Consider the following 27533-nt stretch of genomic DNA (forward strand, 5'->3'; position numbering starts at 1 on the left):
CATTTTTGGTTCTCCTTTTGAATGAATTTGATTGGTCTTGCTGTAAGCTTGTAACCATCCCATGGTGAGAGCGCTAAGGCACCTAGATGTCTCTAAATTTTGGTATGCCAGATCTCTGGTCTCTAGCAGGAGACAAATCGAGTAATAAAGTGAAAAATAAAAACATGGGAATTCAGGAAGAAGATGGAGAGGCTACTGATGAAGAGGAACAAGAATCACGAGAGTGATGCATGGATGAATATGGATCAAGGATAGTTGCAACAAGAAGGAGCCAGCCAAAAAGAGCTGGGTCATCCAAGACCGTAGGAAGAACCAGAGACAAGAAATTTTCAGAGGAAAGTCAGGGGGGGAGCCTGGACGAACTGAACTCAGTAGGTTGTGTTTCCTGATCAAGGTATGGGAGGGCTGGACCAATTTGATGCTGTAACAAGAACTGGGACATTGGAACATGATCGTGTAGCTATACATCTATTTGAGGAGATTCTTGAGGGAAGGAGAGGTGCCAACTAAAACCTTGGAAGAGATTTTGGTTTAAAGTTTATAATATTTTCCAAACTAATTTGCCTACTTATTTTTGTTGAAATAACTAATTTTAAAAGCTAAGCGCAAAGTTTGAATTTGAGTTAACTTTCAAATTCAAACCAAGCTGCGTGGTAAACCTTCTCTCTTTGAATTATTTTCCTAAAACTAATATGTGCATTCATCTAACCAATGCATGTGTGGAGTGGTAGGCTCTTGTTTAAGTTTGTTTTGGTTTTACTTGTTTTTGCTTGGAGTAAGCCTCTTTTGAAAACCCTTTGTTTCTTAATGTGAAGCCCATTTTACCCTTGCTGTAACCATCACACGGTGAGTGCTGAGGCACCTAGATGTCTCTGAATTTTGGTAATGCCGGATCTCCTGGTCTCTAGCAGGAGACAAACTGAGTAATGAAGTGAAAAATCAAAACATGTGATTTCAGGAAGATGGAGAGGTTACTGATCAAGAGGAACAAGAATCACAAGGGAGTGATCCATGGATGAATCTTGATCAAGGAAAGTTGCGACAAGGAGCCAGAGACAAGAAATTTTGAGGAAGGTCAGGGGGAGCCTGAACAAACTGAACTCAGTCAGGTTGTGTTTCCTGATCAAGACATGGGAGGCTGGACCAATTTGATGCTGTAATAGGAACCGGGATTGGAACAGGATGATGTGGCCATACATCTAGTGATTTTTTATTTTATTTTTATAATTCTTTTCGTAATTTACAAAAAGACATTAGGAATCTGGTAAATTTCGAAAATATACCTAAGTCGTTTTCCGATGGACGAAGATTAAGTATCGTACTTGGCGAAAACAGAGTGAATGCCCCTAGTTCGTAGAAAGGCCATTCATGTGATGTTGCAATCTGCCTCAGTATGCGTCACTTTGACTGGGGATATGGTCTGACCCCAAATTCCCAACTTGAGCCGGCTATTTGTGATTTCGCTCGCCTCTGCAAGAGAGGAATTGCATGAATTATGGCATCGAGCCACCATACAAGGATACTGCAGCATAATAGCTGCTTCTATCAATCAGATCTCAGCACTTCTGGATACATATGGATGCATTCTGCAGTACTGCAGGCAGTTAAAACCGTGGAAACAGTCAACTTCCAGTTAATTCGTCTTTTCAGATTGGAAACGACAAGTGGATGCAATTCCACGGAACTCCAGAAACGATCAACACGATTGGTGCACAATAAAGATCACAGAATCAACTGAGTTCTCGATAATACCTGCATTCTGCTACCTACGCAACCTAAACTTCGACGACGTACTAATCTTACTAGTAGTCGCAGGATAGTGGGACTTGAACATCACTAGTTCTTACAGCCAACATAAGACACCAAGGTTGCATCACCATCACCATCCTAATCTAGATACTCAATCCTTCCGTGAGGGAAGGAACCGTTAAGGTTCTTCAGACGCCGGTGGATCCGAACCCTCCCACGCCACGGACGGTGGCGTCGAGGTCCTCCACCTCCGCGACCTCGGGCGTCGCGAGCCTCCGCGACCTCGGGCGTCGCAATCACCTCGATGATCATCTGCGCGATCCTGTTGCCGGGCTTCACGGCGAAGTCGGCGTCGGAGTGGTTGAAGAGGATGACCCCGACGGGGCCGCGGTAGTCCGCGTCGATCACGCCGACGCCCACGTCGATGGAGTGCTTCAGCGCAAGGCTGAAGGCTATATCTATATTAGTTTATCTGAAGAATGGTATGTTATCTGAACAATGGTGCTCCGTTTATCTGAGGCTGTTCCGTTTATCTGAACAATGGTAATGTTATCTGTGTCTGTGTGTCAATGGCTACACAGTTAATCGGTGCATATGATCCTTCATTCAACAGCAATTAAATGCTTTGCTTAATTTTGGAATTGGTGCAATGAAATCGTTGCACTGTGAAGGCTAGTTTCATTCATTGTTTCATCCCATTGAGACCGGCCTTAGAACCATAACAGAATTGTATCTTCTCCACCACCAGTCATCAGACAACCACCAACACTACAACGACCAGACGGGCAATACATGCTTCAGAGGCTACGCAAGTGTAACCACCAGACAGGCAATATAAGACCTTACCCAGTCAAGAGCCACAAAACATTCACCAACTAACCGCAGTGTATGCAGGACCGCAAAATGGCAAAGTTATAGTTCTCTTTGGGGCTAAGCAACTTTTTAAGTTTTGCCCCTTGGCCTAACACCCAAAAGACCCTAGGGCTTCCTTTTGTTTCACTGCGCTACATATGAATTCCGAAGGCGGACATCGACTGTGGAATTGTTGCCAATCTTGTGCTTCCGAAGAGTATCCCCAAGAGACAGAACACGCCCCCTGTAGTGCAGGTAGTAGACACCTGTGTTGACCTCAAGCTTTTCTTCAATCACCTTCATGACTTCCTCTGCCGTGTCACAGGTCCACATTGACATCATTAGTGTCCTCCCTTCATATGTCTTGATGAAGAAGTTGACTTTAAGATATAGAGTGACAATGTCATTGTTCTTGATACGTTGATTCTGCAGTGTTTCAATGTCTTTGAGTACTGTGTCAGCACCACCAGGTTGAGTGTGCATGAGTATCTGTGTGCTTGCAGATAAACCCTCCAAGGTGTCGATCATCAACTTGACATCAGCAACAGTATACCAGCTTTTGACATCGAGATTGATAGTTCTTTCACCATCAACATCCACAGAGATACGCAGCTTGTCAGTGGGGCAGACCAAAACATGCAGGGTGTGGCCATTGCTCAAACCACACTGACTCAACAACTTGTTGTCCTCAAGCTTTTGGCATCCATACATCAGGATTTGTTCATCCAGAGGAATTCCACCCTTCTGTTCGATCACCGCCTTGACATCAGCAACACTCTGGGATTTTGTCAAATTGAGCTTGATGGTCTTCCCAACAGAGGGGATACTGACAGAGATCAGCATCCCATCAGTTACATAAAGGTCGACACAAGAGTTTGCCATGATATTGTAATCAGCAAGTCTGTTGTCCTTCTCCAACTGATTTCCAGCAAAAAAGAGGGCTTGCTGGCTACTGTCAATCCCCTCTAAAGCACTGATCTGAGACTTGATCTGATCTATGGTATCAGTGGACTTCACATCAAGTGGCACTGTTTTCATCATCTTAACATAGATCTGCAAGGAGGACAGTGGAACCACAAGATACTAAGTAATCATTTATCTTTCAAAAATATAATGTGTCAAAGCTTGCAGTAAAAGAACATCAGAGCAAGAATGAAGTGTATAAAGCATAAGAAAATAATAAAAACAGATACAGTAAGCACTAAACACCACACGTAAACCTCAATCGCTTTTGATCTTATCTAGGAGTACTTTGCTTCACAACATATAGCAATACTTAGTACCCGTGCAATTCGTACCTCAATCCCTTTTGATACTATAGCAATTACTGTTAAGAATGCTGATGAAACCTTAGGGCTAAATGACTTCCAAGAACTGGTAAAAGTTGATGCTAGTGCACAGGAGCAAGGTGCACACTGCGAAGCACCGACTACAGTTCCAACTTTGATTGAAGGGTGTCCACATGTTATAGTTCTTGCACACAGCATAATCATCTATTTGCTTTCACATAATTCCGACAGTTTTTCTTAAAAAAAAAGAATATCTAGATACATACCCTATGTTTTTTTTATATAAACAAAGCCAAAAGACCTTTGTGTTTAGTCCTGGACAAAAAAAAAAGAAAAAGAAAAAGAAACAAAAGAAATGTACCAAAACCTGGGAGCCAGATTAAGAGCAATCCTCACAGAACAGGCTCAATATGCAAACCACGCCAAGAACATTGACGCACAAAAATCTGCTTGTATCACGCTTCGACCAAAACCGTATCGAACAGCGCCTACACATGGATACGGCCCTAAATAAAAGGCTAAAATAGACCCAAAACCCTCGTCACGGTAGAAGCGATCGATCGGTCATGAGAAACGGGGACCACGATGACCACCGCGCACGTGCGCCCCTCGGATCCTCGAGGTGACGACGACCTCCCCCTCCCGGTCCCGGCCGCAACCCGCATTCCGCCCCGCCGCGAACAGACGACCTAACTAACGGTACGGTGAGCCGAGCGAGCCCCAAGAGGAAGCGGTGCGAACCTTGTAGTGGGGCGGCTGGCCATGGCGGGAGTCCATGGCGGCCAGCTCCGTCCACCGCCGCCGCAGTCGCCGCGCAAGCTCGTGGGCTGGTGGCGTGGTAGCACGGAAGTGGCCGCGGAAGGGGCGGGGGCTTCCTTCCTTCTCCCTTGGCTTTTCCCCTTTTCATCATTCAATTCAATCGCCTTTTCAGTTCCGCTCTGACAGTCCCAAAAAAAATTTTTGATTTTTTTGAGCAGATTTTATGAGAAACGCTCCCACAGTCCCACTGCTTGTGCCGTAGCGCCCGCTGCTGCCACGGATGGGCCGTTCTCATTTCACGTATCGGGCTGGGCCAAGCACCCGAACCTCTGCCTGGGCGCCTGGCGCGAGAGTGACGCTTGGCAGGCCGAGCACTGGAATGGGCCAAGATGGGCGGAACTTGCATTCCCTCTCTACGGGTCGAGTAATATTTTTTTTTCTCGATCGGTTTGCACGTCTTTATATTAAAAAAAAAGTTCGATACACGCTCTAAGTAAAGATTTACAGAAGCTCAGACCCTCTCCAGTGATAATACATATGGAGTACTGATACTGTACACAAGATGGCGCGGGAGCATCTCAGAGAGACGCAGATGCAATGCAACAGCCAGAAGGAAACATTTCTTCTTGTTTGGGTTCGCGACATGGTTGGTAGCCAATCACCTTCGTCTCCCCCAACGCCATGGATGGATGGATCCTTCCTCCCATGGCAGTACAGTACCGTAGTCGGTTGGCGCATCAAATGGCTGGCGCGGATGCCGTGGTCCCAGCGCACGCATCCGCCACTGGTAGGCTCCGTCCCCGGCCCGCCATGGCGCCCGATCCAGCACCCGAACTGACCCACGGTTTTCCTGGCCGGCTAGCCCCGCGAGCAACGCACACAGACAGGTCCCTGCTCTGTAGTAACTGTAAGTAGTAGCCTGCACGGCTGTACCCATGGACCAGGCGACAGTGCATGCATGTGCCAGATTTTTTTTCTTCCTCTCTGCTTGCTCTCATGTCTCATCGCCGAACTGGGCGCTGCAGACGTGCAGAGACGGATGGTGCGCGCCGAGCTACCTCTCAGGCCACGTTTAGTTGGGCGCCGCCGGAATTACTGTGTGGCAGTGCACCGTAGCATTCGTTTGTATTTGGTAATACTTATTCAATCGTTGACTAATTAGGCTTAAAACGTTCGTCTCTCAAAGTACAACCTAACTGTGCAATTAGTTTTTGATCTCGTCTACATTTAGTACTCCATACATGTACCACAAATTTAATGTGACCGAGAATCTTCTTTTTTATAGTGCAAAAGTTAGGAGTTGCGAGCAACAAAAAGACCTCTCTGAAAAGCAGGTCTGCACCGGGTCTTCAATTCGCTTGAAAGTTGAAACCATGGGCGGCAGTTCAATTGGCTTGAGTGTGTGTTTAGTTCCTAAATTTTGGGAATTTGTCTACGGTAGCACTTTCGTTTTTATTTGGTAATTAGTGTTCAATCATGGATTAATTAGGCTCAAAACATTCGTCTCGCAATTTCTAACCAAACTGTGCAATTAGTTTTTTTCGTCTATATCTAATGCTCCATACACATATCGCAAGATTCGATGTGATGACTACCATAGCACTTTTTTAAAAACTTTTTAGAAACTCAACAAGCACCGAAACAATTCACCTACCCCTAGTTTAGTTCTTCAACGCGGTCGATCGGAGCGGTGCTCTGTGTCTGTTCGCATCGGTAAAAACCATGGGCACTTGGGCAGCGCTAGGTATACTGAAACCATAGGCAGTCGTACCGTCAGTCACTCAGCCCACCCGGCGCCCGGTGGTAGTATTTGTGGTTTGATTTCTCATGCATGTGTGCAGTGTGCCTCCGAAAACGAGTATCGAATTCAGACACGCAGTTCGGCGGGGGAAATCAATGCAAGCGCCTGCCACAGATCCGTCCCGTCCCCGACGTTAGCAACAGCAAGCATGGCAGCATCAACGTCGCTGGATGGATTCAACGATCAGCGCCGTTGTCGATCGTTTTCTTTTCCTCCCGGGCTGCCACGACCAGCGTTGCGTTACGGCCTACTAGCGCAGTCGCAGTCACTATGAAAAGAGTTGCATGCCCCTGTCGGAGTTGAGGAACGACGCTATCGCCAGTCGCCATTCGCCACCTGACCTGACCGGCCCCGATCGGCCCATCAGTGGCGGAGCAGAGAACACACGCATCAGCGAACCTAGGCTGTTTAAGGACATGTTTGGCACGGCTTTGGCTCGTGAAAAAATAGCCCTGGCTCTGGCTCATATGGAAAAACAGTTTTTTCTGACTCTGGCTTATTTGTACGAAAACGTTTGGTAAAATGGCTTTTCCTAGTTGTAAAGAAGATGTCAAATGTCCAAAATACCCTTATATTTTTTTTTCTCTATTTTCTTTTTTCTTTTTTCTCTTCATTTTTCTTTTCTTTTTCTTTCTTTTTTTCTTTTTCTTTCCTTCTCCCCTTCTTTTCTTCTCCTTATCTGAACAGCCACACTCCTTATCCTGTCACCCACTCCCTCCCTCCCCCCTCTCTCTCTCTCTCTCTCTCTCTCGGGCGTAGCAGGAGGCTGGCGGGGGAGCTCGAGGCCGGCGGTGGAGCGGAGCAGGGAGGGGCCGGCAGTGGGGTGGAGCTAGAGCTCGAGGCCGGCGGGGCGGAGCTCGAGGCCGGCGGAGCGGTGCGGGGAGATCGAAGCCACGCGGGGCGGAGCTCGAGGCCGGCGCGGCAGCGGCCGTCAGCGCGCGGCGGCGGGGAGGAGAGCAAGCCGGGGACAAGGATGGAAAGTGTGGAGGAGGAGCCGGAATAAGCCACTTTTTTTGGCTTCTGGCGGGCGGAGGAACTGTGTCACCGCATTTTGTGGGGCTTTTGCTGGCTCTCGGTCGCAAGCCGTTTTGGGCTCGAGCGTTTGGCACGGCTTCATCAAAAGCCGCTCTAGAAGCTGCTCGATGAGCCGTGCCAAAGGGCCCCTAAATCAGGGCTAAAGTGTAGGATGTGATATTAGATGTCACGTCGAGGATTGGGATAGTAATAATAAAATAAATTACCGAAGTACTTAGGAATCCGCGAGACAAATTTATTAAACCTAATTAATCCATCATTAACACATGTTTACTGTATCACCGCATTATCAAATCATGGACTAATTAGACTTAAAAAATTCGTCTCGCAAATTAGTCACAATCTGTACAATTAATCATTTTTTAGTCTATATTTAATACTCCATACATGTGTCAAATATACGATGTGATAGAGACAAAACAAGCCCATTGGCGGGTCGATTGTCTGCTCTTCAGTAGCAAGCCAAAAGACGGGCAATTCCCTAGAGGGAAAACGGATGCAGATTAATCACTTGGACAGGCGCATAGGAAACGGATGTGGCGTTGGCCAAATTGCTCCGTCGCCGGGGCCCGCCCGCCCGGGCGCCAAGGACGGCAGCACAGTCTACGGATGCCCGTGCACTGTCGCAGCCAATTGTTCGTGCTCGTACGCTTACGGTGAGGCCATGTCCCGCTTTGTGCTCTTGGCCGTGTAGCTTCCATCTTGAACGGTTTTGCAACCGGGAACGGTATGCTAGTACAGTTAGCTAGTGGGTCAGATGGAGATGGGTTGGTTGTTTGGCAAAAACTACAGTTCCTGTAGGACCAAAAACAGCAGGGTCAAAGATCCCAGCCATTTCAAACTGAAGGCGCTGGAGTATGTACATTTCACATAAAAAATAAGCAATATATAATTCCATAAAGCTAGAGAAACAAATAGTTTAGTAATCATGCCATCGAATTGGCAAAAATAGCACAAATCAAATAGTGAGAGTAATGAATTCCATCGATCAAATGGTGAAATATTTTGCACTACCTCATTTGTTATTTTTTGTCTTTTCTAAGTAGTGAATATGGATTTCCGCCAGTTTAAAAGGTGATTGTGCTATATTTTTTTTTTGTTTTTTTGCGAAGGTTATAATCACGTGGGAAAAAAAGTTAAAGTGTCCCGAGGTTTCCATCACTCGAGTTGCTTAAATCCTGTCTCTCAGTATGAATGGATGCGTTGAAACAAAAAAACCAATAGTTTTTCTTTACCGGTGGACAAAGTAACGTGGTCTTGTACTCTTGTGGATAGGGGAATGTAAGGGCGTGTTTGATAAGGTGGTCCGGCGGTCTGGCTATGCTTCCGGGCTGCAACTCCGTGTTTGATTTGCTATTCCTATTTCTCAGCTCGGCTCGCACGCTCCTTAAAGCACTCAAATGGAATTGGGGGGGGGGGGGGGGGGGGGGGGGGGGGGGGGGGGTTCGTTTTTTCACAACCTGGCACGATGGAGCGAGAGGGTGAACGATTGGGTCACCTCCTGCTAGTCTCAACCTTTTCTCACCTCCGCTGTCTTCACCCGGTCACACTGGGCACCAGCGGTAGGGACGCCGCTGGCGACGACGAATGGGGCACCCGCGGCAAGGGGCGCCGCTGGCGACGGCGCATGGGGCACCCGCGGCCGAGGATGCCGACGGTGACGACGCACAGGGCCAGACGCGCCCAGACGCAGAGCCCGCTGCTCTTCAACGGGGTCCGTCGCCGTCATCAATTTAGATCACCGCGGTCAATTGGGTGGCGACAAGCACTAGCCCGGCCTCGCCGCGCACGAGGATGGACCTGTACATCTCGAGAAGCACCTTCTCCTCGTAGTCCCTAGTTAGCGGCCGCGGTTGCGCGAACGGGTCGGCCGCGGTGGAGTATGGCCCGACGGCGCCGTAGCCGACCACGATGGCGGAGGACGCGAGGCACGTCGCGGAGCAGCACCACGCATGAGGCACCGACCGAGGACGCCTGCACGAGCTTGCCTTCTACTGGTTATGCTCATGCCACGTCAGTGGGGTGCTCGATGAAATGTCAACAAGGAGAGAAAGGTGAAAGTGTGGTGGTAAGGTTAGTAATTTTCTAGTGCAGAGTAGCCATAGCCATAGCCATTTGGGCTAGAAGTCAAATGAGATTGGGTTCAACCGGACTTGTCTCGACGAGTAAAACAAACACATGAGGTTGCACCATAGAAGCCATGCTTGAGCTGGCTACAGCTAAGATGGGCCAGCCGTGCTGTACAGGGCCAGAAAATCAAACACGCCCTAACGTTATGTTAGGAAGTTAAGCAAGTCATGTTCCTACAAAACTGCTACCATGGCTACATTTCAATCTGCTGACATCTAAGTGACGTTGATCGGATTAGTGTAGTAGTTGTAATTTTCACAAGAACGATGCAGGAGTGGACTGGTGTGGCCATGCATGGCCCACGAGTCCAAAAAAGAAGGGCACACACAGGCCGGCGCGCGCTCGATCCATGGCCTGTCTAGCCGAAACCGGAGCATCTCTCTCATCTCTCCCTAGCCAAAGCCAAGAATCCTGAAGGCAACGCGTACCGTGGAACGGTTGCCACTTTCAGTTCAGGTCACGCTCTGCCACTGGGCACCCCGGGCGGGGCCCTGCAGATCCGAATGCGATCTCGCCACGCCGTGCCCGTGCACCTCGCTCCTGTGTCAGGGGCCGTGACCTTGCTCTCACCAGTCGTCACCGCCGACGCCGACGGGCCACGCGGACTACGTACGGTACTCACTGCCGACGGGCGTCGCCGGGCCCATGGATGCACGCGCGCCAGTGATATCATTGTTCAGGCAGCAGGCGCGTTGCATGCGGCCCGCCCGCCGCGCAGTGCCGGTCCTGGATTTTATCTCATCGCAATAGTCCCTCTTCATCGTATATAAAATCTTATAATATATATACGTTAATTTTACTTACAAAATAAAAATAAATTTAATAATATATTTTTAATTTAATATGTCTGATAATTATCGAGGAACAATATAGATTAAGCAATATATTTGTAGATGTATGATATTTATCGAGGAATGTAGATTAAAAAAACAATATATTCGTTTTCTTTTCTCACCCATGACAAATGTTTCTTTGGTAACATTCTAAAATTTTAACACCTAAATTAGAAGAAAAATATGACTATATGGGTACAAAGTACTAGAAGTCTGGAGTACTATACAAATAATTAATTTGGATTACAAATAAAAAAGAAAAAAATACTTTGGGCCTAAACAATTGATCGGTGATCACAATTTATAAGAAGCCAAGAATCAAGATGTCGTCGTCGTGAAGCCCTATCTGGTCGCCGTCCTCGTGCGCCGTGTCCGTGTCTCCGGTAGTCTAGCTCTTCTCGGCGGCGCGGCTCGCTAGCTCCGCGTGTGCGCACGTCGCAAACTCATGATCAGAGTGTGCTGTGTACAACGTAACTCCTCGCCTCCTCTCTACCAGGGGGCCGAACGAGAGTTTGTGCTTGTTACACTTGGTGATCACCATCACCTAGATGGCTCGGTGGTGATTGGAAGCTTGGTGGTCATCCGACGGAGCTGGTGGATGACCCAAGTCATCTTGTGAGCGATTGTGGGTGATTCACTATGACGGAGTGTCGAAGAATTAGTCCGTAGAGAGCACTTGATCCTTACGTGGATCAAGGGGGAGCTACACCCTTGCGCGGGTGCTCCAACGAGGACTAGTGGGGAGTGGCGACTCTCTGATACCTCAGAAAAACATCGCCGCGTTCCTCTTCCTCTCTTTACTTTGAGCATTTATATTTAAGCAATTCAATTCATGTCTTTACTTTCTTAGAATTGCCATGCTTAAGTAGGATTGGAACATAAAACTTTTGTGCGGTAGAACAATAGAAATACTTCTAGGCACAAGGGGGTGAAATGGGCTGAGTGTAGGGCTTAATTATTACAAAAAATTTAGGATTAGCCCAATTCACCCCCTTCTTGGGCATCTTGATCCTTTCAATTGGTATTAGAGCCTCGTGCTCCTAATTTAGGTTTAACCGCCTGGAGTAAGATGTCCCACGGGGATGGATCCCCTCCTGTCTTTAAGGGAGATATTTTCCTTATTGGAAAATTTGCATGGAAGCATACCTAGAGGCGATAGATGTTGGAGTGTATAGAGCCGCCGCCCAAGGTTTCCCAAAACCTAAGGACCCCGCCAACCTTGTTGGTGATGAGGCAAACTATGAGAAATGGAAAGCAAAGGCTAGAAACACACATTTAGAGGCCTTTGCAAGGACATCTTTAACAGTATGTGGAACCACAAAGACGCCCATGCACTATGGTCAGACATTTGTGCGCTCTATGAGGGAACCAAGAGTGAGTGTGAGGAATGCTATCACCTTGTGATTAAGAAGCTTAATTCATTTGAAATGCTTCCTAGTGAAAGTGCTATTGAAATATATTCTTGCTTGAATGTTCTTGTAGAGGAGGTCAATGGGCTTGGACTCACACAAATGCAACCATCTGATGTTGTGAGAAAGATCTTGAGTGTCCTCACCATTGATAAGTATGGGCATATTATGACAGTGCTTCATCAAGGTGATCTTTCCACCGCTACGCCAACTCAAATATTAGGAAAGATCAATGCAAATGAGATGTACATGCACATCACTCCTCAATGCAAATGAAACTATAACACCCTTGGTGTTACACTGTAAATGTTTGCAAAACACTGCATGGGCATCATGTTTATGTGATAGTGTATGTAAAATAGTGTGTAAATCAATTTCTATAACTTGAAACGACTAACGGAAACGCGAAACGAAAGTTACATTTTATAGTCGAGTTATATTACTTAGGGTTTTAAATCATTTTTTATTAAGCGAAAATGCTATAGAATGTATATACGAAATTTTAGTAAAGTTAGAAGTACAAACCCTGTAGGTGACGATGAAATACTTGAGGTCGTGAAAGGAATTCACTAGCTAACGTACCGAATTGCTTGGAAATCGAATTCGACGCGAATCCGATCGAGACTTAGTTGAATTTCCTAAGTCGGGAAGCGGTTTGACAAGGCCAAGTTTGGCAATTTTTGTAGAGCAATTAGGTTAAAGGGTGGTGTGGTTTCATGGCTAGTTTTAGTAGCTTGATATGCCCTCTTGAGAATGGTATAGGTGGTTTGGTGATTAGATCAATGTTTTAGGGTTTTTCGAATGCTTTAAAAAATGTGCGGACAACGTTCCCGATCGATTCCTCGCATTGACGGAGTCACCGTGTCCCTGTGCCATCGTCGGCGCGCCGACCACGCGCGCGCGCATGTCTGGCCACTCTCGGCTAGTCATGGTGGCCGACTGTCGCGCGTGCAACTGGTCCTCCCCACTGCCACAATGTGCGCTGCTGTCCATGTCGCTGCCGGTGCCTTGGGACCGCCTGCGTCACTCCGTGCTGGCTCTGCTTCGCCAGTCGCCATTGCCAGTCCGCTTGGGTGCAGTGGCGATTCTAGGGTTGTAGCCGTCATCGCCAGCACGCACGTTTCCTCTGTGTCATGTTGTCACTTCGCATGCACCACGCTGATTGCGTCGCATCGCCATTGCCACTGCTGCGCGCGCCTGCGGCACCGACACATGGCCGTGTCGCCGTTGGCTTGCAAATTAAGGCGTTGTGACCACGTGAGTTGTGTCGACTCCATACGCGCACGTGTAGCCTCCTATGTGTGACCTTGTCCTCATCTATTGAGTGGCATGCGCCACACTACCTTCCTAGGTCACCTCCGCCTTTAATGGCGTCGCGTCGAAGTCACCAAGCCACGCCATGGCCAGCTCGCAGCGAGGGTCTAATCCAAGCAACTAAGTGCGTCAGGCGGTTGAGTGGGAACCTAGCTACACATCAAGCTACCCTTGGTCGTAGTTGTGTGCCATAGTGCTTTAATTTGGAGTCTTCTCCACCATTGGCCATCTTTTGGCCGAATGACGACACTCACCCAATTCACCTCGCACCGTTCACCTACGTTCAATTCATTGGCACTGTGTCTTTGCCCTGTTCCCCTCCATTCCATGCGCACCCCATTTCCACCACCACTACCTTCCTGGTGCCACTGGCTCGGTCGCGCCACTGCCGCTGTCGTGAAGCTTGTCGTGCGCGTGTGGCCGGACGCAAGCCACCATGTCTGGTAAGTTTTGGGTGAGTCACTGATGCCCATTCTTCGGTTTGTTTCCGTCGTTTGTGCTTTGGCTCACGGGAACGTGGCCGCCGCCGCTGCAGGAGGTCCGCCACCATGGAGGGAGCTGAGGACCCCATCTTCGTTCATCGCTTCACCGCCCACCGCTTTGAGTTTGTGTCTAGGTGAACATCGGCTCGCATTTGGGGGTGGGGAGGGGCTGGTCTAGCCGGTGTAACCGCCCTATGCCAGCGCCGCCACATCGGTGTGTGCACGGATGCCTAGGGGACCCGACCGTGGTAAAGAAGGAAAGAGGGAGGGGTGTATTTGTAAAATAGCTGACTGAAGGAATAGTTCTGTGGACCTCGGTTGGATTCAGTATTAGCGCGAGGATGCTTTAGCGAATGTACCGGCACGTGCGGGCCTCCCCGTCGTGGGCCGTCGTCGCGTGGTTGGGCCGCGCCCGCGTGGGCCACGCTGGCAGGTCACGGGCACACGCGCGATGCGCGGGAGTGGGCCGCGCTGCTCACTCACGGGCCACGCGGTGGATGTAGTTTTTCTTTTTCCAGTGAATTAATAAATGTTTATTCAATTTAGTTTTGAGCTGATCTTTGTAAAATTGTAGTAAATTTTGTAGGTGTCCAAAAATAGTAAAACAAAATTTGTTAGGTTCACAAAAATGCTATCTATCTATTGGTGTAGTTATTTTGTAGTTATCTATGATAATAATAGATTCATTAATTCATTTAGGAAAGCTTAGTATTATTTAGCTTAATATTTGTAGGAATTTTTGTGGCAAATTGGTGATAGCTTTAGCCATGAAATTTTATAGTAGGTTCATTAGATTATTATGTGCTCACTGTAATTTTTGTAGCCCTTGAGTGGGTTGATAAATAGAGTTGCTAGTACTCCCTGTTTTAGTATATATAGTAAATCGATATTAAGATTAAGAATGCCTTTAGTTGTTAAGATAATACATGTCATGTTTCATACCGGTTAGTGGTAACAATAGGTAACTTAGCACCTTAGTCGGTAGAACTAGCTTAGTAGCTTGATAGGTGTATTCGTATTTTAATAGTTGCTATTGACGTACTACTAAGTGTTGCATCCTCATTTCATGCATGTAGATAACAAGTTGGTAGAGTTCGTGCCTGTGGACAAATAGGACTACAAAGAGATCATTGATGAGTACGAGGAGGAGATTCTTGTACAGGAGGGAGCCCTAGAGCCATTTGTTGCTGACTTTGTTGACACCCCGCCTACGCAAGACAAAGCCCCGGTGCATAATCCTTATTTTGAATGATCACTGAATATATATATGATGTGCATTTATATTACAGGCATTTTATGGAAACTACATGCATAGATATATCTACCTATGAGTCCTATTAGTATAGATCGAGTAGCTGCTATGCTTAGGATTTTGGTAGCATGAGTAACCTGCCGTTACTCATAATAGGTGATTACTAAGATCACTCCTGATAAAATGGTGGAAAGGAAAATAGAGACCAAGTAGGGATAGGTTTGGGTATTAGTGGGTGTAAGAGGTTGTGTCATGCGGCCAATGGGGCATAGCTTGGTTACACTTTTTCCCTGTCTGTGTTGGTTAAGGACCGCCCGTTGCAATGGACTCTAGGCAAGTCACAGATTTATTATCCCGAGCACATACTTGGGTATAGGCATAGGGAAGACTTGTTGCTCTCTTGTCGTGGGTTCCGGCTCTTTCTGGACTGATTGATTGGAGGCGGGGATGGTGGAGGTCTAAGCACCGCACTGAGTCCGAGACTCAGGAGCATGGGCTTGGAGTCTAAGTTTGGATGGGGACTAGACCCCTTGATAGGAGAGTGGTGGGTTGGTCCTGCTTGTGCCTTGAGTACAAGCGGGGCATGTGTTTCGAGGTACACAACTGGGCACATTGATTCGTGAATCACCGCCATGTCGGTACGACTTGTCTACACTCTGGCATCATAGTAAGAACTGAAAGATGAAAGGTGGTGAAATGGAACTGTTTGCTCAACTCCTACTTGAAAGTAGAACATGTGCTTACATAGAATGGCTAGATAATGAAATAATTATGACTGCTAATAATAATATAAATAAGGATTCACTATTAGTATTGCTTTCTACAAAAAGGAAACCAGCAAACCATAAAGCTTATCATATTCCTTGGAGTCGGGAAATTATTCCCACTAGTCGGATAAGTCTTGCGAGTACATTGTATACTCAGGGTTTATTTACCCCTGTTGCAGGTACTACTTAAGGAGTAGCCGTTGTGTGAAGGATTCTTCTGGTGGGCACAGACGGATCCTTATGTATTATCGATAGATGTTTCTTTTCATTCCACCGTTAAATTTCCGCACTCTGAATTTGGTACTATAATAATATATCTTTTAAGAATTCTAGATGTATGAAATGGACTAAGTATTGTAACTTGTTCTCATTATTGGATCCTTGGGGAAAATGTGGATTATTCGGGCTTTCCCTTGGGTTGTGCTCGACAGAATCCGCCCGATGTAGCTCGCCCTTGGGGTGCTTAGTGTCTAGTGGAAGACAAGCGCCTCTATAAGCACGTTATTCTAGGCAGTTCTGCCACAGAAATTGCTCCTACACGTTCCTAAGACCTAGCGCACCTGTATATGCTATCAATTGAATGATTTAGGGTAAGACTCGAGCTCAGCCATGATCATGGTGGTACGATGGCGCAAGGCATAGTAGCACGGTGGTGGTTCGGCTGCTATGGCCTCTAATTAGCTCGGCTAAGACTCGGCGCACAACGAGGGGGCTCATCGCGACTTGATTGACCCCACGGATGAAGCGGAGGATGAGCAGACGTGCCCACCGATGGGAAGGGCGACGACGGCAGTGTAGACGGGGTGGCGAAGCGACGTTCTGGTTTGTCTGGTGATCTACATTTAAAACCGAGGGGCTGATGAACATCATGACATGATAAGGAATCCAAAACAACAAATTATAGGGCGAGGGGTGCTCCATGGAGGTCTGGCCATGACAAGGAGAGCATGACAGTCATGGTGGCATGACCACGACGGCGACAACGAGCGTGGGTGAGTTCGGTGGATAGGGATGGTGCAAATGGGAAGGGTGGGTGCACCAGGAGCAGACGAGACTATGAGCAAGAGGCACGGCTCGACGGCGGTGACGGGAAGAAGGAAAAGAAGGAGACGGCCATGGCTTCACATTAAAACAGTGGGGCAGCGCATAGGGGAGTGACAACAGCTGCTTGGCTTGGACACACCAACAGCTGCATGTCGCGTGCGCATTAGGCGATGGCAAAGCGGTGGTGGTCGGCTGTTAGCTAGCGAGCTGCCTACTGCCCAAACTGACACTGAACCTGACTAAAACATCATCTTCAGCTCAATCGTTCTCCCGATTTTGCAAAGCGACTTGATGAGAAACCTTAAGCAAAACTATTCATCTAAAAGAGTCTCCAATATTGCTTAAAGGATCATCACCCAAAACTCATCGGTTTTCAAGATTTTAAATTTTGAAGATAAGCTCATTGAAACTGAAAATAAGATTTCAGTTAGGGTTTGGAAACTGTGTTAACCAAGCAACTTTGAGCAATTAAATATAGGCTAAACATTGATCAAACATTACAACTAACTACACAGTAATAGAGATCAAGTATCACACCAAGCAATGCAACAAAAGTTGGATAAATTTTATTTATGATCAGTCATTTAAAATTTTTCCAAAGATTGGATTATCAACTGATGTTTAGGGACTTAGCCATAAAAATGACTGTGTAGCCAGCATTAATTCAATTTTTGGAGCTCAAATTTAAACTTATTTGATTTAGAAATATCATCAAATTTTGATGCTATATGAAAGCACACATATTGTACTACAAAGTTTATATTAACAAAATTTTAATTGTTTAAGCAAATTCATATATATAAAATCACAAAGTTTCTTTAACCATTAACATTGGCATCATTTCATGCAACATGTGAAACATATTATAAGCAACATATGAAAGACCACAAAGCAACATGGACATGCTATAAATGAAACATCACTTATGCAACATATGAAACATCACTTATGCAACATATGAAACATCACTTATGCAACATATGAATGTTAAACTTACCTAAATTGCATTTATGACTTAATGCTTGGTGATTATGCTTCATGATGCACATGATCAAGTTTTAACTGTTTTTTAACATCTAAGATGTTATGGTGGGGCCGGCCGGCCCCACTTATAGGTTGCCCAGTCCCCTAGGCCCACATGTCAGCCCCTTCTTTGAATGTTGGTTCTCCACCGCCTCCTACGTTGCATCTACACCATCCTTTAAGTCGATTTTATCCAAGGGCTCACGATGGACGCTCTGGCCTATATATACCAGCCCTACCCCCCTCCCTTAGGCATTGATAAGTCATTTGAGAAGACAGAAAGCCTAATTATTCTCAGAGCTCCACCATATTCTAGGGCATAGCTAGTTAGGCTAGGTCTAGAGGGAGGCAAGTAGGCTTTGATTAGATTCCCAATCTTGTCAAGAGCGTGGTTTGGTATAATCTTTATACCCCCTCTCTTTTGTAACTCCATTATTTTTATATGCTAGCTACAATTGTTATGACAATATTAGTATTCATCTTATTCATGTTCTTCGTTATCATGTTCATGGTCTACTTTGATTATATGCTTAGTATAGTTGGATTATCATCATGTTCATGCATAAGTTCGTATAGCGCTCACTCTAAGGTACCACGGGTGAGTGGTCGACATTGTGTAAGCATGGTGCTTATACATTGTTTACCTACGGATACACTCTATATTCCGGGTCATGTGGTAGATCATAGATGTGACACTCCCGTTGAGTCCTTTGTAGTCCACTCCCCGAATATATGGTTACGATGGAAGACAAGCTCTGTTCTTAATCTTCCTTATTAATATCCCTTATGTGTAGATATGAAGATGATCTTAGCAATGACTACTAGGTATAATTACACAAATCAATGTATGCTTTGACTTGTAATTAAGAATCACTTAGGAATTATTCCTCTAATATTCTACCTAACTATAGGGGACTGTGACGCCTAAGAGGGGAGGGGTGAATTAGGCAACTTAAAATTCTAACCCTAAACTATGGCCTCTTTTTTTAACCCTAGCAAAACCTATGCAATAGATAAACTATCTAAATGCGCAACTACGGTTTTGCTAGTGTGTTGCTATCTCTACCGCAAAAGGAGTAATGCAATCAATGTAAATGTAGAAGCTAAAGAGCAAGGTAGAGATATGCAAACTCGTGTCGACGACTCCAATATTTTTACCGAGGTATCGAGAAGCGCGCAAGCTTCCCCTAGTCCTCGTTAGAGCCCCTCGCAAGGAGCCCCTCGTAAGGGCCAAGCTCCTGGTCGGGTAACTTCGTGGATAGACCCAGGCCTTCCCCACATGTAAGTGGGTCTCTGACGTGCCTTTCGGCAAGCCTCTCCCGGATGCTCTCCGCCGTCTTCACTATCAAGCTTCCGGCCAAAACGCCATGGGCCTTGTTCCCTCTAGTACATGGTGGTGGCCACACCACAACCGTGGTTGGTGTGATCTTGTAAGACTACAAGCCCCTCCGATGTACAACAATGGTGCGCGTAAGCATCGAGTGGTAAGAGGTATGCAAACCTCACTAAACACTAGGCCTAAACCTGGAGCAAGCGCATAAGCAGTGGTCTAATCAACCTAAGCACTTTGCAAAGCACCTACGCTAATCACCTAATGAATCACTAAGCACTATACAAGTGGAGATCACTAAAATAGTGTATCAACACCCTTGATATGTTTCCTCAGCTCCACACACTTCATTTGGCCGGTTGGGGGTGTATTTATAAGCCCCATTGAGTATGTAGCCGTTGGGACAAAATCCCACTTTTCTGCTACTAATCGGACGCTCAGGTCATCCTAATCGGACACGTCCGGTCGTTCTGACCGTTGGAGACACGATCAACTGATCGGACGCTGCCAGCGTCCAGTCACATGCCACCGGACATGTGCGGTCGCACTTTTGCCGCTCTGGAACCTTTCTATACTTGATTAGACGCTGCAGTCCTATGTCCGGTTGATTTGTCGCCAGCGTCCGGTCACGCCTGCCATTGCCGAGCCTCTTGATAGGAGCGTCCGGTCCAACGTCCGGTCACCTCTATGAGCTCGTTTCTTTATGATCTTGCGTCCGGCTTGGTTTCTATCTTCGTGCTTGAACTTTGCTTGATATCTTGGGTCTTCTCTTGTGCTCTTAGGGTCTTGCTTAAGGTGTTTATCATCGGATCATCACGTTGCCTTCGTCCTAGTCACGTCTTGCACCCTATTGAACTATAAAACAATCACTTACAAATTCATTAGTCCCATTTGGTTGTGTTGATCATCAAACACCAAAATCCAAAGTAAATGGGTCAAGGGTCCATTTTCCTTACAATCTCCCCCTTTTTGGTCATTGATGACAACACAACCAAAGCAAGCAAATAATAAAAATTTGGAATTTAAAAACTATCTACTTGCTAGGATGCAATGCAAGGGGCAAGGTTATATGATGCTAAAAGATACTACTTGTAAGACTAAAAGATACTACATAAAAACTTATCTTGCCCTTGCAAATATCCCCATGTGGCATTATGGATTTAAGCCTTGCTTCCTACAAATTCTCCCCATTACATAGACTAATCCATAATCCACTATCCTCCCTTTCAAAGACCATTACCACTTGTAAATTATTATGATCTAGCTTATGGCCTTACAAATTAATGCTTGCTTTTGGTCCTCTAAATTCTCCCCCTTTGGAATCAAACACCAAAAAGGAAGACATTAGTAGCACAAGGGAGGGTCAAACTTTGTGATTCTTTGTATGTAGAGTGGAATAGGTCACAAAATTTGACCCTCACATTATATAGACTACAAGGCAAAGCATATGTATAATTGGCAATTTTTTGCTCAAGGGAATTTAATCTATATAATGCATGGAAAAAGCATATAAATATCAAAATGAAATCAACATGATGATATTGGTTTAGAAATACCACATGTGGAAACTAATTTGATTTCTACCACTTGTAATATGTGGTGTATACTTGAAGTACGATGCTTAACTCCGGGGACTCCATTTTCCTTGCAATGAGACTACTACACACATGATAAGCTTGAAAAAGGTGTTAGTCTCAAAGCATCCAACTTGTAGAGTAACCTCTCCCTAAATTTGTGCACACACAAGTGTGGAATACTTGTAGAAGACATGCACATTGATTTTAGAATCAATAATACCACTTGAAAGATGACATCACATGAATGTGAGAATCATTTTTGAAGGTGATATTCGGGAGAAATTATCTACAATTTGGACTTTGGCACATAGTAGATGAACAATAGAAAGACAAGTTATGTGTCGTGCTCCTAAATACTTTTAAACCATGTAGAATTGCTCCAAGTAATAAGAATGAAACCGAGCAAGCCTACCATAAGATATACCTAGTGTATGCATGATAAAAGATATAAGCATGCAAATGCAACCCTAGGCATGAAGAGTAATTAGATGCTTGAAGATGCCACTAGTTAGGAAATTAAATCTAGTAACACTTGAAGAAAATTGAATCTAGTTACCTAATATGGGAAGGGGAATTTGGGTCCATAGTATTCACTAACCCACTTGGCAATGATTTCTGTCCATCATGATGCACCCCATGAAATGCATCCATACTTTGCCAAGTCTCCAAATTCCCCGAAGTCCATTGGACCTCTCACTTTCCTTTTGGGATCCAAACCTCCTTGGTGCTCTTCATGTTAGAAATGATTTCCTTTGGCACCCAAAAGCATTTGACCCCATTGATGGCTTGCTTGTTCACCTTGATGGCCACCACCTTGTCATTTTTCTTCTTCTTTAACAAGTATGGTGTGGAGGCCTTCTTGTCCACTTTGTTGGTGTAGATGTTAGAGAGCTTGCTTGTTTGCTTCTTCTCTTTCTTCTTTGCTCCTCCCCCATTCTTCACCTTGCACTCATAGGACTTGTGACCTTCCTTGTGGCACACGTAGCAAACCACAATTTGTCCTTCATCAAGCTTCTTCACTCCCTTGATGGTGTTATCTTGATGAAGTTGGGCTTGCTTTGCCTTGCCTTTCACTTGAGTCAAGTCCTTGGTGAGGCGAGCTACTTCTTGCTTGAGTTGCTCATTCTCCTTTACAACCTCTTGTGTGCATGTATCTACAATAACTTTCTCAACACAAACTTGGTTGCATAAAGATGAGTCTAAACATAAATCATTACAAGAAGTAGAGGCATCCTTTTTAGACATGTTAATGATAGAACTTTTCTTTTTAGATTCCTTGGTGGGGGTTGTACTAACGGCTTCAAGATTAGCAACTTTATTAGTTCACTCATCATAATGTTTGCACATGGTTTCCATTTTAGCAAGCAAACTTTTATAAGCATCTTGCGAGCTTGCTAACTTTTCTTTTATTCATTTTTCTTTATAAGTTGCTTATCATTGATTTTCCATGCATTTGTTGTTGCACTAGCCTCAAATTGCTCAATTTTAGTAGATAGTTCGACATTGAGATTAGCAAAGTTCTCATATTGTTCAAGAAAAGTTTTGTATGCTTCTAGTGAACTATCTAGCTTTTCTTTTAATTTTTCAAGCTTCTTTTGTTGACTAGTGCAAACTTTAGGATAATTAAGATTTTGTTGTACAATTTCATCATAAGAAGGCATTTCATTATCACTATCACTCTCAGTAGAGGATGAGCTTTCGTTACCTCATGCCATAGGGCACATATGAGAAGAGCTTGATGATGAGTGCTTGCGCTCTCGCCTCTTGTGATGGTGTTCTTCTTCACTTGAAGAATCATCCCATGACCTTATTGATGTGAGGGCTTGGTTCTTGCATGCCTTCTTCTTTGTCTTGGGTGTGGGCTTGTTTGGACAAACTTCCATAAAGTGCCCCAACTTGCCACATCCATAGCATCCTCTCTTTCTTTGCTCATTTCTTTGATTGGTGAAAATGAGATCTTGGATTTGGATGGGCACACCCTTGACATTAAGCCTTTGTATCATCTTCTCCACCTTGTTGATTAGTTTGATTGATTCTTCATCAAGGTCAGAGGTGGAGGAGGAAGATTGATCATCTTCACTTGAATCTTCTTCATCATCATCATTGTCCTCATCTTCTTTTTCATCTTCACTTGAGGAGCTTGAGCTTGAGCTTGTCTCAACTTGCTTGCCCTTCATCTTCTTTTTCTTACTACATGTGAGAGCTTTGCCTTTGCTCGATGAAGAGGCTTCGTCTTGACCCATCTTATGTGACATTTCAAATGCCACTATCTTGCCAATGACTATGCCTGGGGTCATGGTGCTCAAGTTCTCCATGTTGTGAAGGATGGTTATGATGCTTGCATATTTCTTTTGTGGTAGCATGGAGATGATCTTCCTCATGATGTCTACATCATCTAGCTTTGTTAATCCTATTGAATGGAGCTCATTGATAATTAGATTCAAATGAGAATACATATCACGAACAAGCTCATCATCATTCATTTTAAAGGAATCATAATTTTGTTTAGCTAGACAATGTTTTTGCTCATGGACATTAGATGTGCCATCATGGAGCTCTTGATTCTTCACTCTTTGTGGGTTTATCAGGATTCTTAATGGGTTTCATCCCATCACGAGTGACTCTCCAAACACCCAAATCAACTGCCTCAAGGTGGCAAGTCATTCTAGCTTTATAATAGGGGAAGTTAGTGCCGTCAAAGTGTGGAGGCCAAGAGGTATCCATCCCAATCACTCTAAATAGCTTCAGCTCAACGGCGGTTAAGCCAAAGATCCAAATTGAGCCAACCGGCTCTAATACCACTTGTAGGGGACCATGACGCCTAAGAGGGGGGGGGGTGAATTAGGCAACTAAAAATTCTAACTCTAAACTATGTCCTCTTTTTCTAACCCTAGCAAAACCTATGCAATAGATAAACTATCTAACTGTGCAACTACGGTTTTGCTAGTGTGTTGTTATCTCTACCGCAAAAGGAGTAATACAATCAATGTAAATGCGGAAGCTAAAGAGCAAGGTAGAGATATGCAAACTCCTATCGACGACTCTAGTATTTTTACCGAGGTATCAAGAAGCGTGCAAGCTCCCCCCTAGTCATCGTTGGAGCCCCTCGCAAGGAATCTCTCGCAAGGGCCAAGCTCCTGGTCGGGTAACTCCGTGGATAGCCTCAGGCCTTCCCCATGTGCAAGTGGGTCTCCGACGTGCCTTCCGGCAAGCCTCTCCTGGATGCTCCCTACCGTCTTCACTATGAAGCTTCTGGCCGAAACGCCACAGGCCTTGTTCCCTTCGGTACACAGTGGCGGCCACACCACAACCGTGGTTGGTGTGATCTCGCAAGACTACAAGCCCCTCTGATGTACAACAATGGTGCACGCAAGCACTGAGTGGTAAGAGGTATGCAAACCTCACTAAACACTAGGCCTAAACCTAGAGCAAGCGCATAACTGGTGGTCTAATCAACCTAAGCACTTCACAATGCACCTATGCTAATCACCTAATGAATCACTAAGCACTATGCAAGTGGAGATCACTAAAATGGTGTATCAACACCCTTGATATGTTTTCTCAGCTCCACACACTTCATTTGGCCAGTTGGGGGTGTATTAATAAGCCCCACTGAGAAAGTAGCCGTTGGGACGAAATTCTGATTTTCTGCTACTGACCGGACGCTCAGGTCATCCTGATTGGACGTGTCCAGTCATCCCGACCATTGGAGCCACAATCAACTGATCGGATGCTGCCAGCGTCCGGTCACATGCCACCAGACGCGTCCGGTCACACTTTCGCCGCTCTAGAACCTTTCTATACTTGATAGGACATTGCAGTCCTACGTCCGGTCGATTTGTCAACAGCGTCCAGTCATGCCTGCTGTTGCTGAGCCTCTTGATTGGAGCGTCCGGTTGCTTTCCGCCAGCGTCCGGTCCAGCGTTCGGTCACCTCTGTGAGCTCGTTTCTTTGTGATCTTGCGTCCGTCTTGGTTCCTATCTTCATGCTTGGACTTTGCTTGATATCTTGGGTCTTCTCCTGTGCTCTTAGGGTCTTACTTAAGGTGTTGATCATCGGATCATCATGTTGCCTTCATCCGAGTCATGTCTTGAACCCTATTGAACTACAAAACAATCACTTGCAAATTCATTAGTCCAATTTGGTTGTGTTGATCATCAAACACCAAAATCCAAAATAAATGGGCCAAGGGTCCATTTTCCTTACACTAACCATGCTAATGCCATAGAAAGGAGTACTATAAGTGATTTATCATTATCATTGATCAATACTTATTATATGTATATCTTATCCTATGACTTACCCCTATTATGAGTAGAATATTGGTTATGATTTACTTCTTCATCAATAGTATAAGTTATTAATATATGTCCTTGCTAGACCTTCCCTGTGGTAAAAATATAAATAACAATACCTAGAATACTCTCGAGTGAAGTGCTACAATGGTATATTATCTGTGCGCTTGTAGATCCCTTCCCTTTCATATCTATATATTCTCCCTAGTCACATAGAATAACAAAGAGCTACTTAGTATTATTCTAGTATTAATGCTAAGTAGTACCATCAAACATCTCTGGCATCATCACTAGGGATGACAACCTAGAAAAGTAATGTTAAGAGATGTAGACATACATTAGGTGGCTACTAAAACAAGTGACAAGTTAATAAATACCAACAAGCATTTCTGGCGCCGTTGCTGGGGAAGGTAGCTAGGTAAAGGAAGTATTGATAAACTTATACTTATTGATGTGATCGAAATAACCATTGACCTCTGCTTAAACAGGCTTACCCTTGATTTGTGTACTTTTGTATCTTATGTAGGGTAATGTATGACCAGTTTTGATCTTCCGACAAACTACGTTGATGATCTAGACGCGTTACTTAAGAGAACTAATGCTAAACTCAAGAAAGTTTTAGCTTTAGAGTTGCAAAACAACCAGATAAGTCAAAGTTTAACGCCTAAATTTGAAGCCATGGCTAACAAGACTCTTCATGAGTTCTCTGCTCCAACTACAACCAACATCCATACTGGACCAACAGTCAATGTTGGAGACAATGGATTTGAGCTCAAGCCAACCCTCATCAACATGGTGCAAGCAAGCCAGTTCTGCGGAAAGGCACATGAAGATGCGAGTGCACATCTCCAACACTTCATGGAGATCTATAGCACTTTCACCATCAAAGGAGTAACAAAAGATGTCGTATTACTTTGCCTCTTCCCATTCTCACTCTTGGGGAAGGCAAAGCAATGGTTCTACACCAACAAAGATAGAAATACTACATAGGATAACTGCTCCACTACCTTCCTAGCAAAGTTCTTTCCCACAGGCAAGACCAATGCTCTTCATGAGAGAATCTCAAGTTTTCAACAGCAACATGATGAATCTGTCCCTAAGGCATGGGAACACTTTCAAGATTACATATCAGAATGTCCCCATCATGGGATAGAGAATTGGCTACTCATGTAGACTTTCTAACATGGGTTGACCAATAGTACCCGTGATACTATGGATGCTGTTGCTGGAGGTGCATTCCTGTCACTCATCATACCAGCTGCAATAGCTCTTGTGGAGAAGATGACCTCCAACCAAGGTTGGAATGAAGAACGTCTTTAGACCTACAAGAGAGGTGGAGGTATGCATCAACTCGAGGAGGTAGACATGCTATCTACCAAGATAGACCTGCTGATGAAGAAGCTCGAAGATCAAGCCAATGAGAAGCAAGAAGTCATGCACATTCATGATTCCCGCATGACATGTGAAGAGTGTGGAAACACTAGGCATTCAGGGAGCAACAGCCCTAAGACCCATGAGGATGTGAACTTCATCAATAACAGCAATTGTCGGCCTCAACAAAATCAAGGATGGAATCAGCAACAGAGGCTAAACTACTAAGGTAACTATCAAGGTAATAATTTTAAAAATTTCAATCAACCACCCTTGAGAGAATTAATTGATGGCCAATCCAAACTTAAGAAGGGATTATTTAGAAAGGTAGCTACCAATGATAAAATTCTAGAGAGCATAAATAATAGAATGGATAGCTTTGCTTCTACCATTAAGAACCAATATAGCTTTAATAAAATGGTAGAATCGCAAATAGCTCAGCTGGCTACTGCTGTTCCTCCGTCCGACAAAGGTAAGATTCCGGGGCAACTGGAAGATCTAGAAACTACAAATCTTGTTGATATTCACAATGTAGCTTACTACTACATGGAATCATTGATGGGAAGGTGGATAGATTATACCTTGCCTGAAAAGAAAGGTGATTCAAGAAGACCTATCATCCCCATCGCCATTGGACCGCACATTTTCCAAGAAGCTATCTGTGACTTCGGCACAAGTGTCAACATTAGGCCTAAGGTAATTTATGATCAAATTAATTGAGATACTTTGTTATACACAAACATGCATTTGTAGCTTGTAGATCAGTCACTCTGCTACCCCAAGGGAGTTCTTGAAGACACTATTGTTCGAGTAGGACAATCATATGTTCCCATAGACTTTGTGGTTTTGGAAACAGGTGGAGATGTAAGGGCACCTATTATTTTGGGCTGACCTTTCCTAAGCACTGCAAAAGCCATCATCTACGTGGATAGTGCCTAGATCTATTTCACAATCAAAGATAAAAAAGGAGAAGTTTTCTTTCAAGAACCACATCCTACAATCTCCTCGACATCCACAGACACCGTACCCATCCGAAGAAACAACAGTGACCAAGAAGATGAACAACAGGAGAAGGAAGAAGAACAAAGTCATGCAACCACAAGAAGAATTAGTTAACATGATCAACACACTCCAATCAGAGTATGACCACCTCCTCGCTTCACCATTCCTTGCTAAGAAGAATGATCTAGGTGTACCCACGATTGAGTGTACCATTGGACA

The 27533-nt window shown here is 45.0% G+C and overlaps 1 protein-coding gene and 1 non-coding gene across 2 annotated transcripts; both read right to left on the minus strand.

Annotated features, from left to right (window-relative positions):
* Positions 1-1699: 1699 nt before the first annotated feature.
* Positions 1700-4810, minus strand: LOC136487301 (polyubiquitin-like). The gene is made up of 2 exons (XM_066484458.1): positions 4632-4810; positions 1700-3654 (listed from the first exon to the last, which is right to left on the minus strand). The coding sequence occupies exons 1-2, from the start codon at positions 4665-4667 to the stop codon at positions 2746-2748; spliced, it is 945 nt and encodes a 314-aa protein (XP_066340555.1). The 5' UTR covers positions 4668-4810; the 3' UTR covers positions 1700-2745.
* A 21175-nt stretch (positions 4811-25985) lies between these two features.
* LOC136511401 (small nucleolar RNA R71) lies at positions 25986-26092 on the minus strand. Its single transcript, XR_010772692.1, has one exon. It is a non-coding gene; the product is annotated as a small nucleolar RNA R71 (small nucleolar RNA).
* Positions 26093-27533: the final 1441 nt, after the last annotated feature.

This window comes from Miscanthus floridulus, chromosome 1 (genome assembly GCF_019320115.1).
Source record: "Miscanthus floridulus cultivar M001 chromosome 1, ASM1932011v1, whole genome shotgun sequence".
Classification (NCBI taxonomy): Eukaryota; Viridiplantae; Streptophyta; class Magnoliopsida; order Poales; family Poaceae; genus Miscanthus; species Miscanthus floridulus.

Excerpts from the sequence above, each read along its gene's own strand:
- LOC136487301 (XM_066484458.1), bottom strand. The coding sequence starts at position 4,667 with ATGGACTCCCGCCATGGCCAGCCGCCCCACTACAAG. Across the intron at positions 3,655-4,631 it reads GCCAGCCGCCCCACTACAAG|ATCTATGTTAAGATGATGAA; the intron begins GTTCGCACCGCT and ends TCCTCCTTGCAG.